Source organism: Esox lucius, chromosome 21 (assembly GCF_011004845.1).
Source record: "Esox lucius isolate fEsoLuc1 chromosome 21, fEsoLuc1.pri, whole genome shotgun sequence".
Lineage (NCBI taxonomy): Eukaryota > Metazoa > Chordata > Actinopteri > Esociformes > Esocidae > Esox > Esox lucius.
The window spans coordinates 24,844,633-24,871,467 of NC_047589.1; the positions used below are offsets into that span (position 1 = coordinate 24,844,633).

The following is a 26,835-nucleotide window of genomic DNA, read 5'->3' on the forward strand; positions in this document are numbered from 1 at the left end:
GGGTAACTATGGGGTATTTAGTATAGGGTAACTATGGGGTATTTAGTATAGGGTAACTATGGGGTATTTAGAATAGGGTAACTATAGGGTATTTAGTATAGGGTAACCATGGGTTATTCAGTGTATGGTAGGTAGTATCATTATTTTTAAATCTATTCATATATTTTTATTTTACCATTGATTATTTTTCAATTAAACCTAAAACTGCATAGAGACCTGAGTAAAAAGTTGAAGGCCTTTTCTTTTAAAAAGTTACAACAAGAAACTAAGAGTAGGCTACAGATTCTTATGGTACACTATACAATACAGATGAAAGATTATATAAAGAAAAGTACATTTTCAGTCAGCTTACCTGCTAAAATAATAAAAAATTATAAATGTTATAGAAAGAAGAAAACAACATTGTTGAGTCTACAGTATGTATTCACCAATCTAAAAAGGGGTCTCAGAGACAAATATGTTTCAATCTATAGGCCTATAAGATAAATACTATTAAATGGTGAGAAATCGTATTCCAAAGTTACAAAAACTCGTCGAGGCAATAATTACTTTCAGTTCAAATTAAGAATTATCTTCTATCATATGAAGAGGCAGAGGACATCTTCACCGTATACCGAACTTAACAATGTTATCGGTTTAAATACCGGTATACATGCTTCTTCCCATATCCAGACGGTGTATGGATCCAGTTACCATCCCGTCACACAGCGGGTCACGTGACACAAATCCTGCACATTTGAAAAAGAACGGGATAGAAATCCCACTGGGGCTTCAAAGAGGTGGCTAAATGACTCCCCGTTGCCAGTTGAACGACTTTCGCACCTCCGTCGCTCTTCCGTGCATTCGTCAGAGCCGCAACGGGACAGTGCGCAGAACGCACCAAAGACCCATCAGACATTATACTTAAAGTTTCTATTGCTGAACAGAGTTGATCCGCAGAGATATCATCTTCGGGCGCGAGAAATCGCTCGGGATGGCAGTGGACCTCAGATGCCCATTGCATGCCTTGGTTTTACTGGGCTGTGTGATTATCCTCAGTAACGTGCTATGTCCCGTTGCTGCGTACCTCTACAATAACCGCTATGCAGGGTAAGTGTGGATTCTCATTCATCCTTGTAACTGATTGGGTTAGCAAGTTGAGCCCTACCAGCTCTCATTCACGTTAAAGACTACATTGAACCCTTTTGAGTAACAGCAGAAGGGTTGATCTCTGTCTTAAGTAGACCTACTAAAAACAATTCTGCAGATCAATACAATCGTTTCTCGCTCCTCTCATTCCCTGCTGAAAGACAAATTGCTCAAAGCAAATCGCAGTGTTCTCTCCTACGGTAATGAAGTGTTTCCCTCTGGGGACATACCACAATGTTTCGACTTTGTTTTCTCCTGTGTATAAAAGGCAAACGGGACACCAAAATGCCCCGATGGGGTGAAGGTTCTCCTGTGTAGTGTTTTGTCACTAAGATAAGCTCTCCCAGCAGCTCCCCTACATCCTTGCGAGTTAGCAGTGCAGCAGCTGAGCATTGCTCCCAGGCAGTGGGGGTGAACATGGACCTGAGACACTATTCTCTGGGGTCTCCGTCCAGCCTTGTTGGTGTTACGGGATCCACAGAATTCGGGTCAAGGTGCATAGGTCACATGGGGGCGATTTTGGAGCCCAGAGGCACGTTGAGGAACAAGTTGAGGAACACTTCAAAGTACTTTGGGCAATTCTTCAGGGGGGGGATGTCAGAGGCGATGGAGATCTCTCCTATATGCATCATGTTAGAGCTTTTGGGGTCTTTCTGGTAGGCTCAGTGGGACGTGGTCCTGGCCCCTGGCCTTCAGCACAACTCGTTTTCTTGTTTTGGATGCAGCCCCTGCATCCCAGTCAAACCCCAGCGGCTCAGTACAGATGACACACACTTTAGCAAAGGTGGGAAACCGAGGAGAAGTAATCAGAGTCCCAACCCAGGTACTGCGGGGACCTGTGTTCTGTCCAGAATCCCATTCGTGAGTGTTCTTCCACTTGGTTCTACTCTGTGGAGAAATTGCACAATCAGCCCCTAAGTTTTAAGGATTTGAAGGCCTCTGTTGTTGTCTGTTGTTCTGATTATTTTTAGTTTACTATTGGTAACTATCATTATTTTTTGAAAAAAGCCTTTTGGCTGACAACAATCTAATTAGATTAAATTAGATTGTATTAAACTTTATTGTCATAGAACAAGTACTAGTATAGTACAACGAAATGCAGTTAGCATCTAACCAGAAGTGCAAATAGATGAGGGCAGAAAATGTACACCTATTAAGGATATGTGTATTACAAGTGGACTGTATGAATGTGCAATAAATGCAAATGCAGGACAAATGGCAGTACTAAATGTACAGTTAAGGCAGATAGAGAAGGACAGAAAATGTATAAGTGTTAAGTATAGTTTATGTTAGAAGTGGGGTACATATAGTGTATTAGTCAGATTTCTATGTAATGAAGCACTGCATGGCCCTGCTCCATCAAGAATTGGACACACAGATGTGGCTATACTGAAGGTTGATGGAGTGGGGCCAGGAGAACAGAACTTGTCTCGGTAGTCAAAGGAGTACAGAAAAAGACCATCTCTCAGAGTGCCAAAGGCTCAGTTAGATGGTTCCTGTCATAGAGCGAGCTGAGTGAGCAGTCAGATTGACAGTCTGGGCCAAGAAAGACAAGCGGGCGCGACACAGCAGGCTGTAAAGACAAACTGAGACACAGTGTTAAGGGAGTGCTCACAGTGATGACTGAGGCTCTTGGTATCTGGGACCAATAAAAGTTGGGTCCATTTTGGAGACAAATAGATGTTTGTAAACAAATAAAAAACATTTGAGGAAAAAGTGTATTGGGTGAACTTTTGTTGTATGATGTCAGTGTAGCCCAGATGTGACAAAGGGGTAACGTCATTATTATTGAAAAGAACAGTCACAATGTATAGAAAAACAATAGGCCGTTCGGCTCAGATTTGAAGTAGAAAATAAACTGAAAGAAAAGAGCTACACCTGACATAGCGCCTGACGCAGGGTTTTGGTCAATGCCTAAACTTGGAGTGGCATCCAGACGGCCCATTGCCATGTGTCCAGGCTGTTGGTATTTATTGGGGTGGGCTGTGATGATCCTTTGTTCCTTCTCACTCTCTCATCCCTATGTTCTTTCTCACTCTCTCATCCCTACATTCCTTCTCACTCTCTCATCCTTATGTTCTTTCTCACTCTCTCATCCCTATGTTCTTTCTCACTCTCTCATCCCTATGTTCTTTCTCACTCTCTCATCCTTATGTTCTTTCTCACTCTCTCATCCCTACATTCCTTCTCACTCTCTCATCCTTATGTTCTTTTTCACTCTCTCATCCCTACATTCCTTCTCACTCTCTCATCCTTCTGTTCTTTCTCACTCTCTCATCCCTATGTTCTTTCTCACTCTCTCATCCCTATGTTCTTTCTCACTCTCTCATCCTTATGTTCTTTCTCACTCTCTCATCCCTACATTCCTTCTCACTCTCTCATCCTTATGTTCTTTCTCACTCTCTCATCCCTACATTCCTTCTCACTCTCTCATCCTTCTGTTCTTTCTCACTCTCTCATCCCTATGTTCTTTCTCACTCTCTCATCCCTATGTTCTTTCTCACTCTCTCATCCTTATGTTCTTTCTCACTCTCTCATCCCTATGTTCTTTCTCACTCTCTCATCCCTATGTTCTTTCTCACTCTCTCATCCTTATGTTCTTTCTCACTCTCTCATCCCTACATTCCTTCTCACTCTCTCATCCTTATGTTCTTTTTCACTCTCTCATCCCTATAGTGGCCCGGGTCTGCCTCTGTTCTGGGGGGGGGGGTTTACAACATCCTGTGTGTCACAGTTTGAAAGACCAGTTGAAAAATAAAAGTGTGATTGAATAAGAGATAAATAGCGTTTGCCCCCATAAAAGTGGTCCATTAGGGGTTTTCAGCTGTCCCTGCGGGGGAACTTATTTATTTTGTTCCATGTTTGGTTTAACCAGGTTCTATCTTGAACCCAAAATAGTTATACCTCAAATAAAAAATGTATCTACCTGGAACAAGAACACTGATCCCATGCAGGGACAGATGGAAAACCCTAATGGAATTGTTTTTGTTTCATTACAGAAAGAAAGTTATTGTGGGTATTAAGTGGGTATTAGTTAATTAGTCATTTATTGTCCTTTTAGGGTTAAGTGTTGGAGAGAGATCATATAAGTACACGTTTGGTTGCTAAAGGTTTCAGTATGTTTCTTCATTGTGGTTATTAAAGATTTCAGTATGTTTATTAATTGTGGTCGCTAAAGGTTTCAGTATGTTTCTTCATTGTGGTTGCTAAAGGTTTCAGTATGTTTCTTCCCTTATTCCCTTATTTTGATTTGTTAAAATAATCAATGTTCAAAGTTTGGATAGCGCTTAACAAGCATTTGTCACAAGTGTTGAGTCCCATTTGTATAATAAATGATAGTTAAACTATTTAATATCCCCATTAGTCACTTCAGAAATGTGTGCAATTTCTGCCACTAGATTTAAAGCCAAAACTGGCATTTCACTTGCTATTTCACATCCTGGCTATTCATATAATATGTTAATTTGTACGAATTTGTTGTTATAAAGAACAAGGACTGCATGTTTCATAAAATGGGTAGAAAGAACAACAATCCGTATTAAATTTATTTTAATGGCGCCATAAAGGGAATATGGTTTGGCAGTTACGTAAACTACAAAAACATTCAAACACATGCATTCGGTTTCTCTGTTTTTCTGTTTTCAAAATATGCTTTGTTTAACAAGCCAATAACAGTTGCCAGCCAATCAACTACACTTCACTGCTTTAAGCTGTTCATAATGGTTAATGTTATGAAAGTGTTAATTGTTTAATTTCCAATTTTATCTTAATGGGGGACATACATGTGTTCCGATGCAATGCTTTGCAGTATGATATGTGCAAGGTTGTTGAGCTGATTCACAGTGTGGAGAAATACAAAAGCCAGACCATGAAACCAGATAGCTTAAAGTTGAGATGGGTTTAGTTAGTCAAACACGAGGAAATACTGGTGGGCCCGGTAGAATAATTTTCCCGCCTTATGATGCTGTTTTCTTTATGATGGTATCGTTAAAGTATATTTATTTGAGTACGTTTATCCGAGGATTGCCTTGATATTCTATGATTACGAGAAATTCAGAACCAGTGATACGCAGATCTGAATCGGGTTTGACAGGCCCCATGGAGCAACATTTACTTAATCTTTCCCATGTTTTCATGGGTTGCCAGGGCTTCACAGTTAAGTCATGAGTAGTGGTTGCCCCCTATTGTATTTAATCAAGTCATATTTATTTTTGAGATGTTTCATAATCAGTATCAAGGCTTTACATTTTTACGTAAGCCACTTGGTACTCGTATCATTTTACCAAACTGGAGGGGGGGGCCTAATACCTAAATCTTAACATATTTCGTAGTGCAGGGTGAAACATCTGTTTTATAGGAGATTTCATACATTTCTATGCTGTCTATCATATGCTATCTGGGGGCCCCTTGACCCATTCATTGTAAACATGTTGGAAGTTCAGGGCCCCTTGACCTACTAATTACAAACATGTTGGAAGTTAGGGGCCCCGGGACATTTGCCCTGCCTGTCTGTTTGGTAATCCGGCCCTGACTAAAGTGAAATTTCATCAGCTCTTAGAGGCCAGTTCACCTTGATTACAGTCCCTTTTCACTATAAAATGACAAACAGACACAATGTATTTTACCCTTATTTCTCCCAGTTTTACAGATAAGAACTTAAAGAGATTTTAATCAACGGAAATACAAACAAAAACATGATGTAATAAATGAATGATCGGCGCAAAGATCTGTGACTTTGGTGAAGACTCCTCTCTTCACTGTGAAGTGTGCTCGAGCCCTGAAGACCCTACGAGGGTGCAGACTGTAGATGGATCAGGCCTTCTGCCTGACCAGAGACCCTGTAGGCCCCATCCTCAACACGGTACAACCGCATGTACTCCGCCTCCCTGGCCTGTGTCACAAGGAGGGGGTCGACGCCATGTCTTTATGAATGCAGAACAATGGGGAGAACATCATCTTTCCAATTCAGGAAACCGTCTGACTCTAACTCGACGCATTAAAGTCTCACATCGTAGTGGGAGCCCAGATCCCGACCTTTCTACTGCAGATGTGCACGTCAGTTTTTGTCTAATTTCGTTATCGATGTCTCAGGCTGTTGACCAGGCCTAGTTCACTAATGTGGGCGAACTGAAATAGCACATGTGACGTAATCTGGCTGTCATTGATCGGAAGATGCGCAGCGTAGCTGCTGAGGAAATGTGCGTCAGAAGTGCAGCAGCCTTGTAATCAATTTCAATTCGGTCTCTGTAACTGGTGCTAAATACTGTTAGATCGTGACAATTAATGTTTTTTATTGGTCACGTTTAATTTTCTACAGATCATTGCTATCAATAAATAATGTGAGTCATTTAGCCGTTGCTCTTTACAAGAGTGACCCACATTAGGTTTTCAACACCTTGCTCAAGGGCACATTGTCCGATGTTTCACCTTTGAATAAGTGACCTTTGGTAAAATAAAAGCTAAATCTTATTATTGACCTTTTTGATTTACCGACCTCACGTACGTATGGAAAGGACCGAATTCAAATGACGTTAACGTGTTGTCCTCGTAGGTCATGAGTTAGTGTTTGGATCTTCGAGGATGTAAACGCTACAGTAAGACTGATTCTTGCCTGTGTCAATGGGCGGAAACTAAAACGCACGACGGCATTTTTCCAAATGAACGTTCAGACCAGTCGTTCTGCCCTCTGTCATCCATCCCATCCCCCTCACTAACACAGGAAACAGGCCTTCCCTGATCCGGGCTGGAACATCTATTGCAATTAAGTGTCATTCTCCAGATGCGCAATCGAAAGAATGCATCGGTTCCCGACTGAACGGCTAAGAAACGTCGCCCGGGAGTCGTGTGCTTTCAGTGAAGTCATTTTAAATCTGTTTTTCATCCTGACTTTGGTGTGTGTTGGGGAAAGATTATATCTACTCACTGACAGTTCGGGTTGGAGGATCACATGGGTTAGTTAGTAGCTTCAGAACCAAACCCTTTTTGACCTTTTTTGGAATGGAAAGGAAAAGGTGCAGTGGTCTCTTCATTTTTTCCGGAGCTGCATAATCAGTGGCTGCCATTCATGTTTTAGGTTAGGTTTTCTGGACATCTGGGTACACTGGGCAGTTACTTTAACCGCTTCCCTCTGTTTTCCAGTGACCAGGTCTTCAGGATAACTCCCATCAACAAAGAGGAAGTTCAGGTGCTCAGAAATCTCCTGGGAAACATCAAGGTAATTCTTTTCTGTCACACACACGCACGAACACATGCACACACACTTATGTTCATGAATAACTCCAGTCATTATCTCTGGAGATTATGACACCGTGGCTTTCTAAGGACTCTCCAGGTAGTCAGAGATACTGACCGTACTGATGATCATATTTACCAGAAACAACGTGAATTGCAAGACCTGGGAGATCACGCTGAATAATGCAGGTGGAGCTGTTTCTCTCAGACATATCTGATAGGCCTCATCAGGCCGAATCTACCAATGAAGACATATTCACCGTAACTTGTGTAGCCAGCTAAATTGAATTCATCTAAACTACACTGATATTTTTGTACCGTCAAGCTAGCTGATGGGCTCGTTTGTTGAGTAGCTGATGTACCTACAGTACCTGTTTTGTAACACTGGGGGGGACATGCACCCCCCTGCTCTTATGCCCTTGACTATAAGCCAGTGAATTCAGCTTCATGCCCAAACAATGTTGTGGCTCAACCTGAACGTTCTTTGTCTGAAAAAAGTCCTCATTGACCGTGTGAATTCCAAAGTCCCCGCATCGGTTCCGACAGTACGCATTGGAATTGGTTCCATCCCGACCCTCATCCGAAATCCGAACTGTCTGAACCCACCAGACTTGGCGGTGACACTAGGAGCCCTCACTGTGTGTTAAACGCCTCTCACATCTGCACATGGTCCCAGTTGTCACAGGACACTCAGCCGCCAGTCACAGAGCAGGTGTGTCATGAAATCATCCCTCTCTGGCCTGGTGGTGGAGTGACAGAGATCCGGGGACGGAGACAGGGAGATGAGGGGTGGGTGGCCATGCGTGGGCAATCTTCCCTGAGACGGAGAGACTGATACACGGAGCCGACCACACACAGCCCATGCTAGTTTCTGTTCCACTTCACTGAGCCGGGCGATCTGAAATGATGAGGGAGAGAGTGAATCTCTTTATCTTTCCATAATTTGGAGGGATGTTTGGAATTAGTTTCGGGTAGCTGAGAGAAATCAATACTGCAGCTTTATGAGAGAGTGAAAATCGGCCATGATAAAACATTCACTGTTTACCATTAAACCATTAGTGTGCCAGACAATTTTGCCGAGAAGCAGATGTTGTTCACGATGGCAAGATGAATTGTTCTGTTCTGTATTGTTTTGACAATTTGAAATTTATGTCCAATAATATCAGATCTTTACACATATTTTTCAGAGCCTCAAAAATAAATACTAGTGGGGAAAAAAGAAATGAAGTGGGCATCCTGTCTAAAACATAGAAATGGAATGAGAACTCAACCTCATTGACACCAGTGTTACTGTGGACAAGGAGGGCTTCCATCGTTTAAAGTGGTAAATGTTTTGGGGGCGGCAGGGTAGTCTAGTGGTCAAATTCCTCCAAGGTTGTTGAAAATAAGAATGGGTTCTTAGTCATACACAGCTGGTAAAATGAAGCTGAGTTTAAAAAAAAAAGGCCAAAAAGATCTGGGTTGGAGGTCCTGTGTGTTGGGGAGCAATCAGAGCCAGTGCAGATGTTAGACAACTGACCAATTTGCCAGTGAGATCTGTGCTCCTGGGCACGGCCTCCACAGGGCTTGGTCGATTAGCAGACCAGGGCAGCCTGGCACGGATCAAAAAAAGAATGGGAGCGTGTCTCATAATCAAATGTATGTTTTCTGTACTGTTGTTCTGTAAATTACAGCCATCTAGTGGCCACAATAAATGAATGAAGAATTGCTACAGGCCCTAAATAAAATGGATGCATTCATCGAAAAATTGCCTGTTTCACTACTTCAAAATTGTGATTGGCTAAATGGCACTGCCTGTGGGCCCACAGAAACCCTAGCTGGATCAACATAATTATGCTTTTCTCCACTCTGAGATCCAAACGTTGCCTAGAAACTATTGAATTGAGCTGGGTCCTCCTGTGGCTTGTGACATTCCCGGTCCCATTTGGGAACAATTACATAGCAATGCCAGGAACCCTGTGACCTTCCTGCATTCATTCATTTTCCCCATTGAAGATCCACTCCCAGCAGAACTTATGCTATTAGCGAAGCACGGACATGAAGACGGAACTTGATCAGTGAACAAACTTGATGGTCAAAGTTTAGATGAAAACATTTGCTGATTTCAGAAAGGGAAGCAACGCTGGGCGGATTTGTTTTAACAGACTGGTTTTCTCAGGCATTTATATGCTTTATTTATAGAGATATTGGGGAAATATTGAGTTTTTGCTTAAAGTGCACTGGGCTGTATTCCAAACCCATTCTGTAGCAATGGACTACCCTTGACCACTAATAGTGGAATTATTGATCAGTGATTGTTAAAGTAAGCCAATATTTTGTTGGCTTGAAGTCTGCCTGTATTGGCCTGTGTTTAATCATGGGCAATTTGGAAGAGTTTTAGATGTGTCTGTTCTGTTGAGAAACGTCTGGGTTGGTATAGTTATTCTTGGCTAGGTCCAAATATCTATAAATGTCCAAGCCAAAGCTGAACTGTCCTAACTACCAGAATCGTTGTCTCAGAGAGGGGACAAAGTGAACTGAACCAAAAAGTTCTGATTCATTGTAATGATGGCTCAATAAGCAGAGGCGGTTTTGTGGTTCCTCCCTTTGGGTGTTGGTCTGGTCTGAGTCGTTAGCCGAGGATGGATAGTGGGTCAAAAACCCTGGAGATGATGGCTACTGTTTGGACAGCTGCCGCTGAGACGTGTCTTTATTAGCATCGCCGCGCCGTACCGTCCACAGTGCCAAAGTCCCACTCCTCAGCTACACAAACACATGTTAACAGGAACATGCCAGTCCAGAAAGAAACACCACCCTTTGGGTAGGAATGTATGACATAATTTAGGTAGAAGACAACACAGTATTGTCTGCTCTGTTCTGGGCCCTTTGTATTGTTGATGGTAAGACTCTCATGGGATGTGTGTCAAACTACAGATTTGTCTAACGTCTCCAGAACTGCAAACACACTGAAACAATTCCACCTGGGCTACCTTGTGTTGAAGCCAACATTTCTACAGTATGTCTCCAGACTAATCTCTACAGTATGTTTCCACATTATGTCTCCAGACTAATCTCCCGCTAGCCTCCTTTGCTCCATGCCAGTATTATCAAGAACCAAAATGACAATATAACTGCAATAAAACAGAGAAGTCACATAAACAATCAGGTGATTGAAAATCTAATCCACTTGGATCCCAGTTCCTAATAGAGCTAAGGAATCCATCAATAGGGATCAGTAAAGGATTATTCAAAAGCACCGCTTGGGCATTTAAGGTCCTTGTTTGGATTGGATCATGTTATCTGATGCTTGGGCGTGGGTAAGGCCAACAAAAATAGTACGAGGGGGAAACATTTACAATAACAATTGGGCTTTTGGCCCTTAATACGGCCATAAATTGCAAATGTGGCCATTTATGTTTCCTTGGAGTTGCAGATTAAAGCTGAGGACACCAGAACTTTCTGATTTGGGCCATTTCTTTTAAGCCCTTGTAGCTCAAGCCCATCGAAGCAAATCACTGACTCACTGATTCATCCTCCGAAACAAGCTGTATTTCGGAGCATGACTGGAATTATCCATAAATACAATCTTTTGTTGAGCTTTATTGGTTAGTTCTGTGTCAGGAAATCTGTGTGTATTTTGGCTGATAATAGCCGGCTAATAAGGTAGGTTATACCCACACCAACCAACAGAGCTATGCCTATTTCTTGGCAGGAGCTGAAAGATAAGGCCTTCCTGTTAACCTGGGGTCAAACAGCAGTGTGAAGGTTGTGGAAGGCAGAGGGATGTCTTGACTGGGACGTTAAAAAGGGCCTTTTGATCTTTCACTCACTCTGAGCGCAGTATTGACGGGCTCTACAAGGCCATGAAGCCCTGAGACATTATATTGATCTAGAGTCCAGGTCAGAATGTGCTGCGGAGGACAAACCTTGAATGTTAAAGCTTTGCTACTGTCCATCTTCCCGTATGGAAGCTTTTGTACTGTTTAACAGTAGCTAGGGAGCTACGGCAAGAGTCACTGTAACATTCAGAACTGTGTGATCATCAAGCAAGCCAAGGTCGTCAAGGTGACGAGAGTATGTTGTTTATATGTATATACGTTTGTGGTGTGTATTTTTGTGCTTGTTTGTGTGTGTGTGGGTGTTTTATTTCACTATAACTAAGTCAGTATGTGTTTTTATGTTTGGTTGTGTGTGTTGTATTCCACAATAAATTAGTCAATGTCTATTTTTGTGCTTGGTTGTGTGTGTTAATGCACTATAATTAACTCAGTGTCTGTTTTTGGTTGTGTGTGTGTAATATTCCACTATAACTAAGTCAGTGTCTGTCTTTATGATTGGTTGTGTGTGTGTAATATTCCACTATAACTAAGTCAGTATCTGTCTTTATGATTGGTTGTGTGAGTGTAATATTCCACTATAACTAAGTCAGTGTCTGTCTTTATGATTGGTTGTGTGTGTGTAATATTCCACTATAACTAAGTCAGTATCTGTCTTTATGATTGGTTGTGTGTGTGTAATATTCCACTATAACTAAGTCAGTATCTGTCTTTATGATTGGTTGTGTGTGTGTAATATTCCACTATAACTAAGTCAGTATCTGTCTTTATGATTGGTTGTGTGTGTGTAATATTCCACTATAACTAAGTCAGTGTCTGTCTTTATGATTGGTTGTGTGTGTGTAATATTCCACTATAACTAAGTCAGTATCTGTCTTTATGATTGGTTGTGTGTGTGTAATATTCCACTATAACTAAGTCAGTATCAGTCTTTATGATTGGTTGTGTGTGTGTAATATTCCACTATAACTAAGTCAGTATCTGTCTTTATGATTGGTTGTGTGTGCGTAATATTCCACTATAACTAAGTCACTATCTGTCTTTATGATTGGTTGTGTGTGTGTAATATTCCACTATAACTAAGTCAGTATCTGTCTTTATGATTGGTTGTGTGTGTGTAATATTCCACTATAACTAAGTCAGTATCTGTCTTTATGATTGGTTGTGTGTGTGTAATATTCCACTATAACTAAGTCAGTATCTGTCTTTATGATTGGTTGTGTGTGTGTAATATTCCACTATAACTAAGTCAGTATCTGTCTTTATGATTGGTTGTGTGTGTGCCTGCGTGTGGGAGGGTGTGATTCCATCTTAGTCTCTCTCGGTTCTCTACCAGGTGGACCTGTGGCAACCCAACAGTGCCTCTCTCATCCGACACAACACCACCGTGGACGTGCACGTGAGACAGAACAACACTCGCGGGCTACGTGCACGCCTCCAGAAGGAACACATACATTTTAAGTAAGGGCACACAGACTACGGTGTGTTTCACCCCAAACCGTGAAAGGCCATACCATAACACCACCAGATCCACTCCCCACCTCCTGTCCCTCCCCACCCCCCATCGTTAACCCATCAGCCCCCCCACAGGAAGAAGAACATCTGTTCCCCAAAGAGTGTCGAGAGGTGCCTGGATTTCCCCGGTCACAATATTGTTTGCACATGCGAGAATCCTCTCACAGCACAACATGTGCAAATGAGGGCCTTTTTTCCCCTCTTCAAGGCATGTACAGACACACATGCATATATACTGTACATGTAGACATGCCTCACACACACATTTGTCTTTCTATCCTTCTGGGGACCTGACTGCTAACCATGACTCAGAAATACCCTGAACATAATCCTAACCCTTGGCATAACCTGACCATAATCCTAAACTTAAATTCAATAACCTAAACTTAACATAAACCTAACCCCTAAACCAAACTGGTAGTGCCTGAACCTAAAAGTAACTACAATTCTAACATTATGCCCAAATATTTCTCCATAAAACTAACCCTTGAACCTAATCCTAAACCAAACCCTTGAACTGGAATTTATACGGACAAACCTTTCCAGCTCTACTATCTTTGTTGGGACATATTTGTGCGTGCAGACACATACAGACACAGGGGCTCCTATCCTGTTAACTCTAAACCAGCCCTTTCATCTTTTCTGCCCATCAATCATCACAATCAACGTTCAAATGAGGGAGTTTATCAAAGCAGCCACAGCCTGATAGAACTCCATTGTCATCCCTACCCTCAGGGAGGACTTTCTACTCTTCTACATGCTCACTTTCCTTCTCTCTCTCTCTCTCTCTCTCTCTCTCTCTTTCATCTGTCATGTGTTTATATTTCCCATGTAAAGTCTGGCCGGCCAAATCAGACAGTGTCAGGTTGGTGAGGTTTCAATATTTACAGTCTAAGAACTTTTGGGGGATAGTTTGTATTAGAGGAGTAAATTGCTATGATTGATGGTTTCATATGGCAGGTTGTTAACTCAGCTCGGGAAAATACAATTGTGTGGAGGGCTTCATGAAATGTCATGCTCTGAACCACTTATTACTGTGTACTGTCTCCTCTGTTCTTGTCCTGTAGACATTGTTAGCTCTTTGACAGCGGTACCGATTTATTTGTAGTTTGCAAAGACAAAATACATGTTCTCAAAGAATGTCAAATGTGCATGGTTTCATCAAGAATGGGGTCAGTAAATACTGTATTACATTCTCATTTTGTGGACAGCGTAACATTCCAGAGGTTGAAAGAATATGTGAGCTGTTTGGAAGCACGGGATGCCATCTGTTTCTCCACACAAGGGCAAATTCTCTACTCTCCCTGCTTTTATTTCTCCATTATGAAGGCAAACATATTATCAGAGGAAGATCAATTTCACTCATATCTTGTTGGGCTGTAGTATTGGGGTTGCAATTCTCTGAAACTGAAATCATATTGAGTATGTCATTATCTGAAACTGAAATATTACTGGGTTTGTAGTTTTCTGAAACACCAAGGACATGCATTGTTTTCCTGGTTTGGTTGCATTTAAGAAACAGTGTGCCCAGGAAGTGTTCACTGTGACACTCTGGACTCGTCACACTCACACACCTCTTCCTCTCCCTCCCTCCCCACAGGGTGTTCATATCAAACCTCCAGGATGAAGTTGAAAAGCAGGAGAGGCATCAGTCTTCTCGCAAGAGGAGGTCTGAATGTCTTTATGACTACGAGGTGTATCACTCTCTGGAGGAGGTAGGAAGGAGGAACATGCTCATGCTCACTGTATCTAACAGTTTTTCGCTATTACTTGAGCACTTGTGTTGGGCAGAATTATCGTTTTCAACAGTTGACAGACGAAAGACACAGTTGGCCAGAATGACAAATTTAAACTGCAAAGTCATGAAATACGTAATATAAAAAATTCTGCACTTCTCATCTCATGACAAATTATAAATCAATCATAGTCAATCATAACACAATGGCCCAATAAATACTAACTACTACTAAGTATCAATATACCCAAGCATGGTTAACACTCTTTTATATGTGTGGCCCATTTGTTGCTCCTGTGATTACAGTTTGTCCAATAAAAGCAATGTAAGCACATTACAGTATCACAGAATGGGTAATGATTGGTTGGAATAACTTGAACCACTAAAATGATTTTACCAAAGATGACAAATGCATAATGTCACTGTAGAGCATCAATATTCAGAAACACAAAGCTTTACAGTTTGGTACCCTTTCCGTTTTGTTCTTCACAAATGCTGTATATACAGAAAATAAAATACACCAAGCTGACAAATCAATTTCTAAAATATATTTTAAATATAGCATTTATTGCACAATATACAGTGTTGTATAGTATTGTCATACCTACTGTCATTCCTGAATATTTCCTACTATTGACGCCACAGCTGATCAGCTGAAATTGTGCTGGGATCCACTTCCTATTCTCAGGTGAAGGCCAAGATTAATTACATGGTCAATAATTATTGCACAAATTTCCTCTAAAACTCTAGTCCTTCTCATTCCACTTTGAGACACTCCTCCACCAGGCGTCTGTACCCCCCTTCCCTTAGCCTTGCTTGGTCCATTCTTGCTCATAGATTACAACTCATAGATTACATCTTTTATGCATGAGTAAGAATTGATTGCTTACTGAACAATTGTGCAAAGAGGTTTTGTATATGTGTAGAAGAAGGAGTAGTTTGTATCTGCTTTGACCAAATGTTTTCATTTCATTCAACATTATTTACTCAGCTGAGTTTTACATTTTTAGTAGAGAGTTGTGTTTACCCTTTCGCAGAAATGCTCTTAGCATTGACATTGTTTTGCAAACAAAGAAGACTGTTGTGCTCATTAGGTTCAAATGGGGACTCTGAAGGTAATGGGGACATTAAAAGTATCTCAGCAATTGAGAAAAACTGTACATTTACCATATCACGTAGACAGCAATAAACTGCCTAGGTTTTTTTGCGCACACAGACACACACACACTTTTTAACACAGACACACACACACTTTTTAATACAGACACACATACACATTAATACAGACACACACACTTTTTAATACAGACACACACACACTTTTTAATACAGACACACACACACACTTTTTAATACAGACACACACACACTTTTTAACACAGACACACACACACTTTTTAATACAGACACACACACACTTTTTAATACAGACACACACACACTTTTTAATACAGACACACACACACTTTTTATACAGACAGACACACACACACTTTTTAATACAGACACACACACACTTTTTAATACAGACACACACACACTTTTTAACACAGACACACACACACTTTTTAATACAGACACACACACACTTTTTAATACAGACACACACACACTTTTTAATATAAACACACACACAGACTTTTTAATACAGACACACACACACTTTTTAATTCACACACACACACACACTTTTTAACACAGACACACACACACTTTTTAATACAGACACGCACACACTTTTTAACACAGACACACACACACTTTTTAATACAGACACACACACACTTTTTAATACAGACACACACACACACTTTTTAATACAGACGCACACACACTTTTTAACACAGACACACACACACTTTTTAACACAGACACACAGCTCTTGGCTCTTTATTTTCCCACTTGAACTACGAGTCTTTGAAATGTGGACATTTGCATCCAGCCTCTTGAAACATAAATCTGCTCCAGTGCCAGGGAACATTTCAGCCAGGGACTGCATGCATTCCACCGTGAGACAAGAAGAACCAGGGAACATTTCAGCCAGGGACTGCATGCATTCCACCGTGAGACAAGAAGAACCAGGGAACATTTCAGCCAACCTTCACCTATTGTTACATCGCTCTAAACACAGTCTCTCACTTACACAAACCACACACTACAGTTTTTTACAATCACTTTGGCACTAATTTCAGAACCTTGACGTCATTTTTCAAAACTCTAGACAAAAAACTCACAACCAATGATCAAAACGCACATTTTTCAAAACTCTAACACTTTTTTCAATTGCTTGGATACAATACACATACAACTAAGATAATTTGTTCATTAAACAAAAATCACCTGTTCAATATGACACAACTTAACATCAAAGCACTACTATTTCAACTACTATTTCATGTTAGAGTTTTGAAAAATTTGCATTTTGATCATTGGTTGTGAGTTTTGTGTCTAGAGTTTTGAAAAATGACGTCAAGGTTCTGAAATTAGTGCCAAAGTGATTGTAAAAATCTGTAACCTGGCCAAGACAAGGAGGAGAGGTCGGAATTTCATTGGCCAGCGGGCAACCATCCAAGTACCTGGACAACGTGGGGCCAACATTACAATGTGTGCGGCTATATCAGAAGATGGTGTGGTGGGATGCAGACCTCGTATTGGATCATATAATGCAGCTCTCCTTGTAACCTTCCTTGATGAGCTCGATCAGGTCTGTAGATTGTGTGGGATAATGTCAGGTTCCAACATGCTCATATGGTGCAAGCATGGTTTCAGGCCCATGCCCAATTTACCACCCTGTATTTACCCCCATACTCTCCTTTCCTTAACCCCATTGAGGAATTTTTCTCCACATGTAGATGGAAGGTTTATGATAGGCGCCCTCATGAACAAATCACTCTTCTCCAGGCCATGGATGACGCATGCAATGATATCATGGCAGACCAGTGTCAGGCCTGGATTCGCCATGCCAACCCGAAGGTTCTTTCCAAAATGTTTGGCTAATGAAAACATCCATTGTGATGTAGATGAGAACCTGTGGCCAAATCCACAAGACAGAGTTGATGAAAATGTAGAAGTACATCACTCCTATGTTTTGCTTTTTACAGTACAAACAAGTAAGTTGAGGAACACTGCATTTGATGTTTTACAGTACTGTCTTTTCTTTTCTATTTCGTAGCTAAATACTTTGCTTTGATTCAAAGAAACCTATGTGATTGTACTGTATTGTTTTTCATCAATATACTTCAGATTTTGTTCAATGGTTCAACTTTGTCTGTAGTATTCTCTCTACTACTGCAGTACTTTTACAGGGAATTAAATGTACATGTAGTACCATAATGAAACTTGTATCACCTATTTTGTTCTACAATATTTAATGACTGTACGAACAATGACATAGTGAAACTATCGGTTGCTTGTGTGTGGGTGATCTAAATTAATGTTTCAATGGTATTTCACAATAAATGTGTTTTTTGAACCAATGATTGTGCAAGTGCAAGATTTCTTTAAAGATATGATTGCACAATGCAATGTTTTGAACATTGGACAGCCTGTGTTACAAGTGATGACCGTTTTGAGTTTTGTGTCTAGAGTTTTGAAAAATGACATCAAGGTTCTGAAATTAGTGCCAAAGTGATTGTAAAAAACTGTAACAAACACACACGCACGCATGCACATCAGTGCTCAATGATTCACATTGCTGATGCGTCTTTACAAAAGGAAATATGGTCATGTTGTGTTCCATGGTGATCCTTTACAAATGGGTTGAGAAACATCCCTTTATTCTCCTGGTCTGTAACATCTGTGTTCAACATGGCCATTTCATAGAGGTGGAAGTTCAGTCTGGGTAAATCACCATAATGGTTTGTGAGCATGCGGGTGTCTGTGTGTGTTTCGGTTGCCCATGGAATGAGAACAACGAGTTACTGATGTTCTGCTGGCCATGAAATAAGTTATTTCCCGGTGCTAGAGTATGGTCTGAGGGTCAAGTGTGATCACTGTGATAGACTATGATCTGAGGGTCAAGTGTTATCACGGTGATAGAGTATGATCTGAGGGTCAAGTGTTATCACATTGATAGAGTATGATCTGAGGGTCAAGTGTTATCACTGTGATAGAGTATGATCTGAGGGTCAAGTGTTATCACTGTGATAGAGTATGATCTGAGGGTCAAGTGTTATCACGGTGATAGAGTATGATCTGAGGGTCAAGTGTTATCACGGTGATAGAGTATGATCTGAGGGTCAAGTGTTATCATATTGATAGAGTATGATCTGAGGGTCAAGTGTTATCACATTGATAGAGTATGATCTGAGGGTCAAGTGTTATCACCGTGATAGAGTATGATCTGAGGGTCAAGTGTTATCACCGTGATAGAGTATGATCTGGTGCTGATATCCCGTTATCCTGTTGGCGTATTATTGTCTAAGTCTAATGGTGTGTTTCCCACTGTAACAGCTGTGTGTGTGTGTTTCCCTTTTTAGATCCAGAGCTGGATGTTTAAGATGAACAGAACCCATCCTCACCTGGTGGACATGTTCTCCATAGGGAGGTCGTACGAGGGCAGGCCCCTCTATGTGCTTCAGGTAGGAGTGTGGGAGAGCACACAGACAGACACACACAGACAGACACACACAGACAGACACACGCCCACAGACCCACACAGACACACACTGATTCTACGTTGGTCGAGTGACTGGTGTCCTGTCCTGCCAGCTAGGAAAGAGGACACGGCCCCATAAGAAGGTTGTGTGGATAGACTGTGGGGTTCATGCCAGAGAGTGGATTGGACCTGCCTTCTGCCAGTGGTTTGTCAAAGAGGTCAGTACCTTTGGACTTCCTCAACCCCTCCAGTGTCTGTTCTGTTGTTCCTCTGTCTTGCTTCAAAGGGCCAGCTTTTCAACTTTCACCTACCCAGATGTTTCCGAATATGATCAAAATGCTGAGAAATATAATGTACTAATATGTTAAGCACCTTCTACACTTTTACTGTATCTGAAGTTGTTATTTGTTGTGTTTTAACCTTTAGATGTATTTCAATGCGGTCAGTTGAATATATTAGTGAGCTGTTTCACGGGCTGAATATCTTTAAACTATGTGCTGTGGTAATGCCTTCAGCGTAACAGCTGGGGGAACCGCTGCATTCCGTCTGTCTCGGCTGACCAATCTCTGCCTCAGCAACGTTGTCAATCATCCGTCACCCTGCCTTGTCATTTGTCAACGGTGAACATCTGTAAGAGTGTTGCTGAACAACGTTGGCAGGCAGTTCGCAGGGCCTGAACCTGGCTGTTCCGAGATTCAAACAAGGTTTAAAGCAGATGTTTAGTCACATCGAAGCATTTCCAGCGTCACACTCCCAGACACACGCACGCACAAATACGCACTGTACACACACACACACACACACTTATATACTCGCATTTTACACTATTACATTTGCGTAATTCAGCCAACGCTCATAACCAACAGGCACCCTGTCGTTGTCTTACAGGGTTGTAGAGGGGATTAACCAGACAGTTGGAAGATGAGGCTGATTGGGCAGTGATTTGAGGGTGAGGTCAGATATTCTGCCTGGTCAACGGGGGTTAACAAACCTACTCTAACCATCAGGGCCATGGGGTCTTTAGTGACCACAGAGAGTTTGGTCGACCTGTTTAACCACATTTGACCATCTGTGAGAAGGCTCCAGACACAGGGTCAATATATGCATCACTGAACTGGGGCTTGGGGCATTGATGACCCTCCCGGGGGTTGGCCTCCCAACCAGGGCATGATTACTCTGTAGCCACTCCCTGGCTGGAGCCAATCAGGGCACCTCATATCAACCCAGGCCCCGTCCGGAATGTCATGCCTTTAGGACCTGAACCCTGTCCGAAGATATCAGGGCCACGTCCAGCGGAGGGATTACATAACTCTCCAGAGTGTGTTCAAGATGAGTGTTGAGAGGCACCCGGAGTTGGACAAGGGTAGAGCCGTGCAATGGAACGGACTGTCTAAGTAACTTACTGATATCTCATGGAGACCAGATATCTCATGTTGGTGCAGAGCTTTTCCTCCACACAGATTAACCTGAGCCGTGATACTGAGCAGGTATTAACCCACAGCCATCTGCCTGCTTCAATCCCCCTCTGGAACCTGACTGGATGAGTCATTAACCTTTTCTTTGTATCTCACATGATACAGGGTGTTCAGTCCCAGTTGCCTCTGAACACTGTTTCTCTGAACACTGTTACTCTGAACACTGTTACTCTGATCACAGTTTCTCTGAACACTGTTTCTCTGATTACTGTTTCTCTGAACACTGTTACTCTGATTACTGTTACTCTGATCACTGTTTCTCTGAACACTGTTACTCTGATTACTGTTTCTCTGAACACTGTTTCTCTGAACACTGTTTCTCTGAACATTTTCTCTTACATATTTTCCTCTGACCACTGTTACTGTTTCAAATACTTTTTTATTCACACAGGGGCAGCAAAGTACAACATATAAACAGAAATGCAGGCTTTGGGAAAACAGAACTAAACCAAAGAGACAATAAATGTATAAATTAAAAACAGAAAAAACATGAAGAACCAAAACAAATACAACAGGCAAGAGCCCTCTAGCCTCTTCCAAAGCCTCCTAAATTGAAGGGATTTTTTTGTGTGCAAAATAGCAGGATTTAATCTTATTAATATTATTGGGATCGCTTCGACAACAGTTTTTTCGGCAATCTCTCCAATCCCACTCAACTCCACTCTGATCCCAAACAACATTCTACAACATCCATGAAAAGGTTTTGGACTTGTGAAACAGAACTGCTACGTATGGGATTCGTTGAGCTGCTACCTATCAACAGGTCTGTATTAACCTGTTGTTGTTGTGGTGGCAGGCTCTCCATTCCTACCAGTATGACTCTGTGATGAGAAGACTGATGAACCAGCTCAACTTCTTCATTATGCCTGTCTTCAATGTGGATGGATATCACTTCAGCTGGACTACGGTAGCTACAACACGCTATCCCCCTACCCCCTGTCTCATTCTCTCTCTGTTTCAGTCTCTATATCCCCCCCCTCTCTATCTCTCTATATCTCTATCTCTCTGCCTGTCTCTCTATAGCCCTCTGTCTCCATCTCGCTCTGTTTCAGTCCCTATAGCCCTCTGTCTCCATCTCGCTCTGTTTCAGTCCCTATAGCCCTCTATCTTTCTGTTTCAGTCCCTATAGCCCTCTGTCTCCATCTCGCTCTGTTTCAGTCCCTATAGCCCTCTATCTTTCTGTTTCAGTCCCTATAGCCTTCTGTCTCCATCTTGCTCTGTTTCAGTCCCTATAGCCCTCTGTTTCTCTATCTCTCTGTTTCAGTCCCTATAGCCCTCTGTTTCTCTATCTCTCTGTTTCAGTCCCTATAGCCCTCTATCTCTCTGTTTCAGTCCCTATAGCCCTCTATCTCTCTGTTTCTGTTGCTCTCAATTGATCCATCCGTCTCTCTTTCTGTTCCTGTCTCTCTCTCTCTCTCTCTCTCTCTCTGCCAATTTTAGGAGACATTTTATGAATATATTATGTAGTCGCTACATTATCAATGTATTTTGACTGGCGCTAAGTTGCATGCGTTAAATATTTTGTCTCCAGGACCGTTTCTGGAGGAAAACCCGGTCCAGAAACGCCAAGTACCACTGCAGAGGTGTCGATGCCAACAGGAACTGGAAAGTCAAGTGGTGTGGTGGGTCTTTAACCTCTCCTTTATGGAGGGTGTCCTCTCTCAGCACCCTGGTCTCCACATCCTCCTGGTGGGTGGGTGGGTGGGGGGGGGACTCTGCCAGCTTGATTAGTGTAAGCCCGTGGATTTAATGTTTGCCTAGTGATGACAGGCTAGTTTGATATGGTTTCTGTGGTTCCTCTTGGGGGTGTCTGCTAATTCATCGCTCAGGGAGAGAGGCCTGTTTTATTCAGTAATTGGAATCTGGAATTAGAACGGATGGATATTTTTGGCCAGGACAGTGGGAGAAGTAGGGAAAGAGGGAGATAGCCTTTGAGCATTTGACACTCTGAGGTCTTGTATGAGATCCTGGTTTGTATTGCAGCAGATAGACTAATGCAGCAGATGTGAATATAGAGGCTGGAGTTTTTACCGACCATTTGACAATTTGAGTGTTGTCAATTGGCTACATTACTCAGAGATTAAATTAAATGTCGACAAAATAATTTTTCGCAAATGTCGATGGCTCGCTATGACGACAGAAAATGCCAGAACAATCATAGATGGTGGGTGTCGTGCCTGTCTGACACGACCCATCAGGAATTCTCTGACCCCAGTGCTTGCATCTTCTAAATTAGATTCCACAGACGCTCTTGGGATAGAAGAGATGCACGCAGCTACTGTGTTGTCCTTCACTGGTCGACACTCCTCCACAGGTTACCACTTGTACCGGAAACACCCAATGTGAAATGAGTTTCTCGACAGACAAAAAAGGGCCTCAAAATATTCCACTTCTCACTCCTTTGTCCATAGAAACATTGTTCCTGAACTCATCAGGTTCATCCAATTCTTTTTTTTTGGCCAACTCTTATGCTCTTATGGTTTCCGCCTTGCCTCTCTGCTATGAATCCATGGCAGCGCAGTGTCTTCCTTCTCGTGGTCAGGCCAGTGAAATACAAATGACAAAATACCCAAGAGCGGACGTTGAAGTGCATATTAAATGTAACAGAAGTGCTGCCTGGCTCTAACTGCGGGAACGGGTTGTTGAAACACCCTGCGGTGTTAAACACGGCCTTGGTCCAAACACAGACCCGTCATTATAGGAGCCGACGCCTTCGACAGCTACATAATGACAGGACTCAGGTTAGCCGTTGGGATTTGTCATCGTAACTAAAGCACAGATTGGGAGCGTGGAAACAAATCATTCAGTTTGTGCGGTGGAGGTGATTAGCTGAACCATGTATTGCCGAGTCTCAGATCAGAGCATTCCCGGACCATGTGCTGACAAGGGGAAAACTCCGGGCCCTAGCCTGAAACTAGGCCCTATATTATAGGCTGGGTAATAAGTAAATGCTTACTGAAGACTATCTTTAGACTCTCAAGGTTGGAGAATGCCAGAGATAATTTACCATGTAAATATAATCAGTTAATTAATTTGGAATATTGTTTATCACCTTGTTTATACAATATATAGACATGGCTCATTCTCCGTTGGATTTGCATATGCTAATTTTAATTTGTCTGTGGTTTTGAGGTGCTGCTTCTTCATGTCTCAGATCATGCTCAGTCTTGTCAGCCGGCAGGTTTCGTGCCAAATTCTCGTCATTTCTGGATTACTAATATACATCATTCAAGGGCACGTACTGTGTAATGTATAGTTTGCCATAGGTTTGTGGAGAAAGAGAGAGTGTTGTTTGAACGGAGGTGAGAGAGTGACTTGCTTTTCAGAGAGAGGGGACGAGAGAGAGACTAGTTTGTCAGAACAAGAGAGAGAGACAGAGGGAGATATTGGTAGGCAGGCTACAGTCGGACATTTCGTCCTAAGAACATATTAAATGGAGAACTAAATGTCTCAGGCAATGTGGAAAAAAAACAAGGTATGTCCCTGGGGGGTTTCTTCTGTTCTACCTCTCACTGGCCATGTACTATTTTGTCATCTATCCAACGGCAGGGGAGATCACCCAGAGAAACACCAGAGAAACACCAAATACATCCAAATAAGGAAGCAAGAAAACACAATATCCTGTAATACAATACTCAGTAAAAATAGTATGACAATGTAAACCATCGCAGTCTCTTAATTACGTATCTCTCAATTATCCCCCCCCCCCTGCACAGAAGAGGGGGCGTCCTCCCACCCCTGCGACGACACGTATTGCGGGCCGTTCCCCGAGTCCGAACCAGAAGTCAAGGCGGTCGCCAAGTTCCTGCGGAAGCACAAGAAGCGCGTCAAGGCCTACATATCCATCCACGCCTACGCCCAGATGCTGCTCTACCCCTACTCCTACAAATACGCCACCATCCCCAACTTCGACTGTGTGGTGAGGGGGGGCCGCATTTGTGACCAAGGTCGATCGAGCGATCGGTTGCGACTCAAGTTGCGACTCAAGCTAGACTTGGGTGCGTTGTAATGTGAATGTAATATGTCGGCGGTCCGCTCTGTTGCAGGAGTCCGCAGCCCATGACGCCGTGACGGCTCTGTACTCAGCCTACGGGGTGAGGTACCGCTACGGGCCCGCATCCACCACGCTCTGTGAGTAACACCTTACCGTGTCTTAACAAAGCACCTGAAATCACTACATTTCTTTCAATCTGGAAGAAAAAAAAAAAACCCACACACAAATTCATACACCTTATTTCTGTTCACCTGTGGGATGTTGCTCTGACAGATGTCAGCTCCGGCAGCTCCATGGACTGGGCTTACAGGAATGGGATCCAGTATGCCTTTGCCTTTGAGCTGCGGGACAAAGGCTACTTTGGCTTCCTGTTACCAGAGGCTCAGATCAACCCAACCTGCACAGAGACCACGAGGGCAGTGAAGACCATCGCGACAGGCTTACTTAAAAAGTGTGAGATCGGGATGCTTCAGCTGGACAGGGAGAGATATCCATACCTCTGAGATATACACACACATTTATCTCTGCATCTGCTAGAGAATAACTATGGGCGGGTTGTTGTGAAAAAAGGATGAAGTCACATGTATCATGCAGTCCGTCTCTCTAAGACTGTTCAAACTCCATTTTATATCTGCATGTTAGAGGTGGCACTTGAACGTGGTTTCAAATGTATTAATCAGATTAGAACCAACCTGCACCTGGTGCTGTCAACAACTGGTTCATGTGCACATTAGCACTTGAATCCTGTTTTGAACAAACTGATGTTGCCTTTCACTGCACTTCATTTCAACCCCAAACTCCAGGACTTGCTGGTTTAATTATTGAAAGCTTTTCAGCCTGGAACATGATCAACAGCAGTCCTCACATCTTTCTCTTCCCCCACGGTCAAGTGCTGTATGACTGGGTTTAAAGACGGACCCTAACCCCAGGACCAATGAGAAACAGTTCAGAAACAGATCTTATTTTCTCACTGCTAAGCGAGAGTCTAAAAAATATTATTTTAGCATCAAGAAATGTTTACTTTTGATAGAAAGTATGCACGAAATGTACTGACATTTAATAAACGTTATTCCTTTTTTACGTTGTAATCACGTAACGAATGTTTTGCAATCATTGCGATAAAAACAAACAGACAAAGTGAAATAACAATGCACTTGTTAACACAGTATTATTAGGTATTGTAATAATTGCGGTGGAGCTGCCATATGGTTACAATGGTTTATTTGATGGGTAACAAACCATATTGGTTCAATCTTCTTAAACTGTGTAGTTTTAATCGAGGACTGTCCGCGGATGTAATTCCCGAAGAAATAAACTAGTGGTCATGCATTTCTCCCAGGAAGGCTCGCTCTGTCATTAATAATTCACCCTAACATGACCGAGCGTGCTATGTTTCCGTTCTGCGATGGCTTACTCATACATTACCCATTTAAATCCAATCGGAATGTATTCACGCACACAGTTGTCATGACACCTGCCCCTCCCCCTGTTAACGCGAATAATAAATGTGGATGATTACCGTTCCAGTGTCATGGGGATGACTACGGCGACTTGACATCGGATGAGTTCTTTCTCCCTCTAACCTTATTTTCCGTCCTGCCTGAGCCTCATCGCCCCAAAAACAACCTTGATCACAACACTAAATGTCTAACGAAGAATGGTCCTTATAGTGAATGTTTTATCCGTCTCTTCGGTGGACGTCCCGTGTGAGTGTGAGAGACTGCGTGTGTGGGACAGGTGTACATGATGTGGGATTCTCCCTCTTGCCTCCAGTGTGGATGTGAAGGGCCATTCATTGTACCAAGAAACCCAGCAGGGGCCACAGAGAGAGATGGTCATCTTCGATATTGGCAGATTTAGAACTGTCAGTGGACTTCCCTTTCCGTTCAAAATGAAAGACTAATTACCTTCCTGTTATTACATTCTATTTCTACATTTAATCGACTGATTAAGAACTGGTGCGGGAGATAGGGCCACTTTTAATGGTGGCACTTAGTCAGTGAGAAAATAACTGCTTTTAGCTTCAAGTGGTGTTCAGCTACTCTCTTTCACAGAGCTCCTTTCTGCTGATGCCGTGGTTTTGGGTGGCCTTTCATTTCTCTACAAGTAAACAACATCATTGCTCCCTTTCATGAGTTCAATATCACTGTCCCTTTGGTGAAACACACGGCTAGATTGCAGATCAAGGAAAAAAGCAGGTGCAATGGTTTCTTCAAAATCACATCTACAACGCTAGCTACACTCTGTATAATGGAGTAGAAACACAGGAGTGTTTCGTTCATGAAGAAGAACAACCCCCCCCAAAGAAACATGGTAATTATAGGGCCTTTTGGGTTGCGTTTCTT

The 26,835-nt window shown here is 42.3% G+C and overlaps 1 protein-coding gene across 1 annotated transcript; it reads left to right on the forward strand.

Moving 5' to 3' along the window:
• The first annotated feature begins 922 nt into the window (after positions 1-922).
• On the forward strand, positions 923-26,378 carry cpa6 (carboxypeptidase A6). Its single transcript, XM_010885868.3, has 11 exons — positions 923-1,089; positions 7,267-7,342; positions 12,511-12,635; positions 14,290-14,404; positions 18,903-19,004; positions 19,135-19,239; positions 21,293-21,403; positions 22,028-22,118; positions 24,213-24,415; positions 24,543-24,627; positions 24,764-26,378. Exons 1-11 carry the CDS (start codon positions 974-976, stop codon positions 24,991-24,993), a joined length of 1,359 nt encoding a protein of 452 aa, XP_010884170.1. The 5' UTR covers positions 923-973; the 3' UTR covers positions 24,994-26,378.
• The last annotated feature ends 457 nt before the right edge of the window (positions 26,379-26,835 follow it).

Bases quoted from the DNA above. Each gene is read 5' to 3' on its own strand.
- cpa6 (XM_010885868.3), top strand. From the start codon at position 974: ATGGCAGTGGACCTCAGATGCCCATTGCATGCCTTGGTTTTACTGGGC. The intron at 7,343-12,510 runs GTAATTCTTTTC...GTTCTCTACCAG, and splicing joins ATCTCCTGGGAAACATCAAG to GTGGACCTGTGGCAACCCAA. The intron at 24,416-24,542 runs GTGAGGGGGGGC...GCTCTGTTGCAG, and splicing joins TCCCCAACTTCGACTGTGTG to GAGTCCGCAGCCCATGACGC.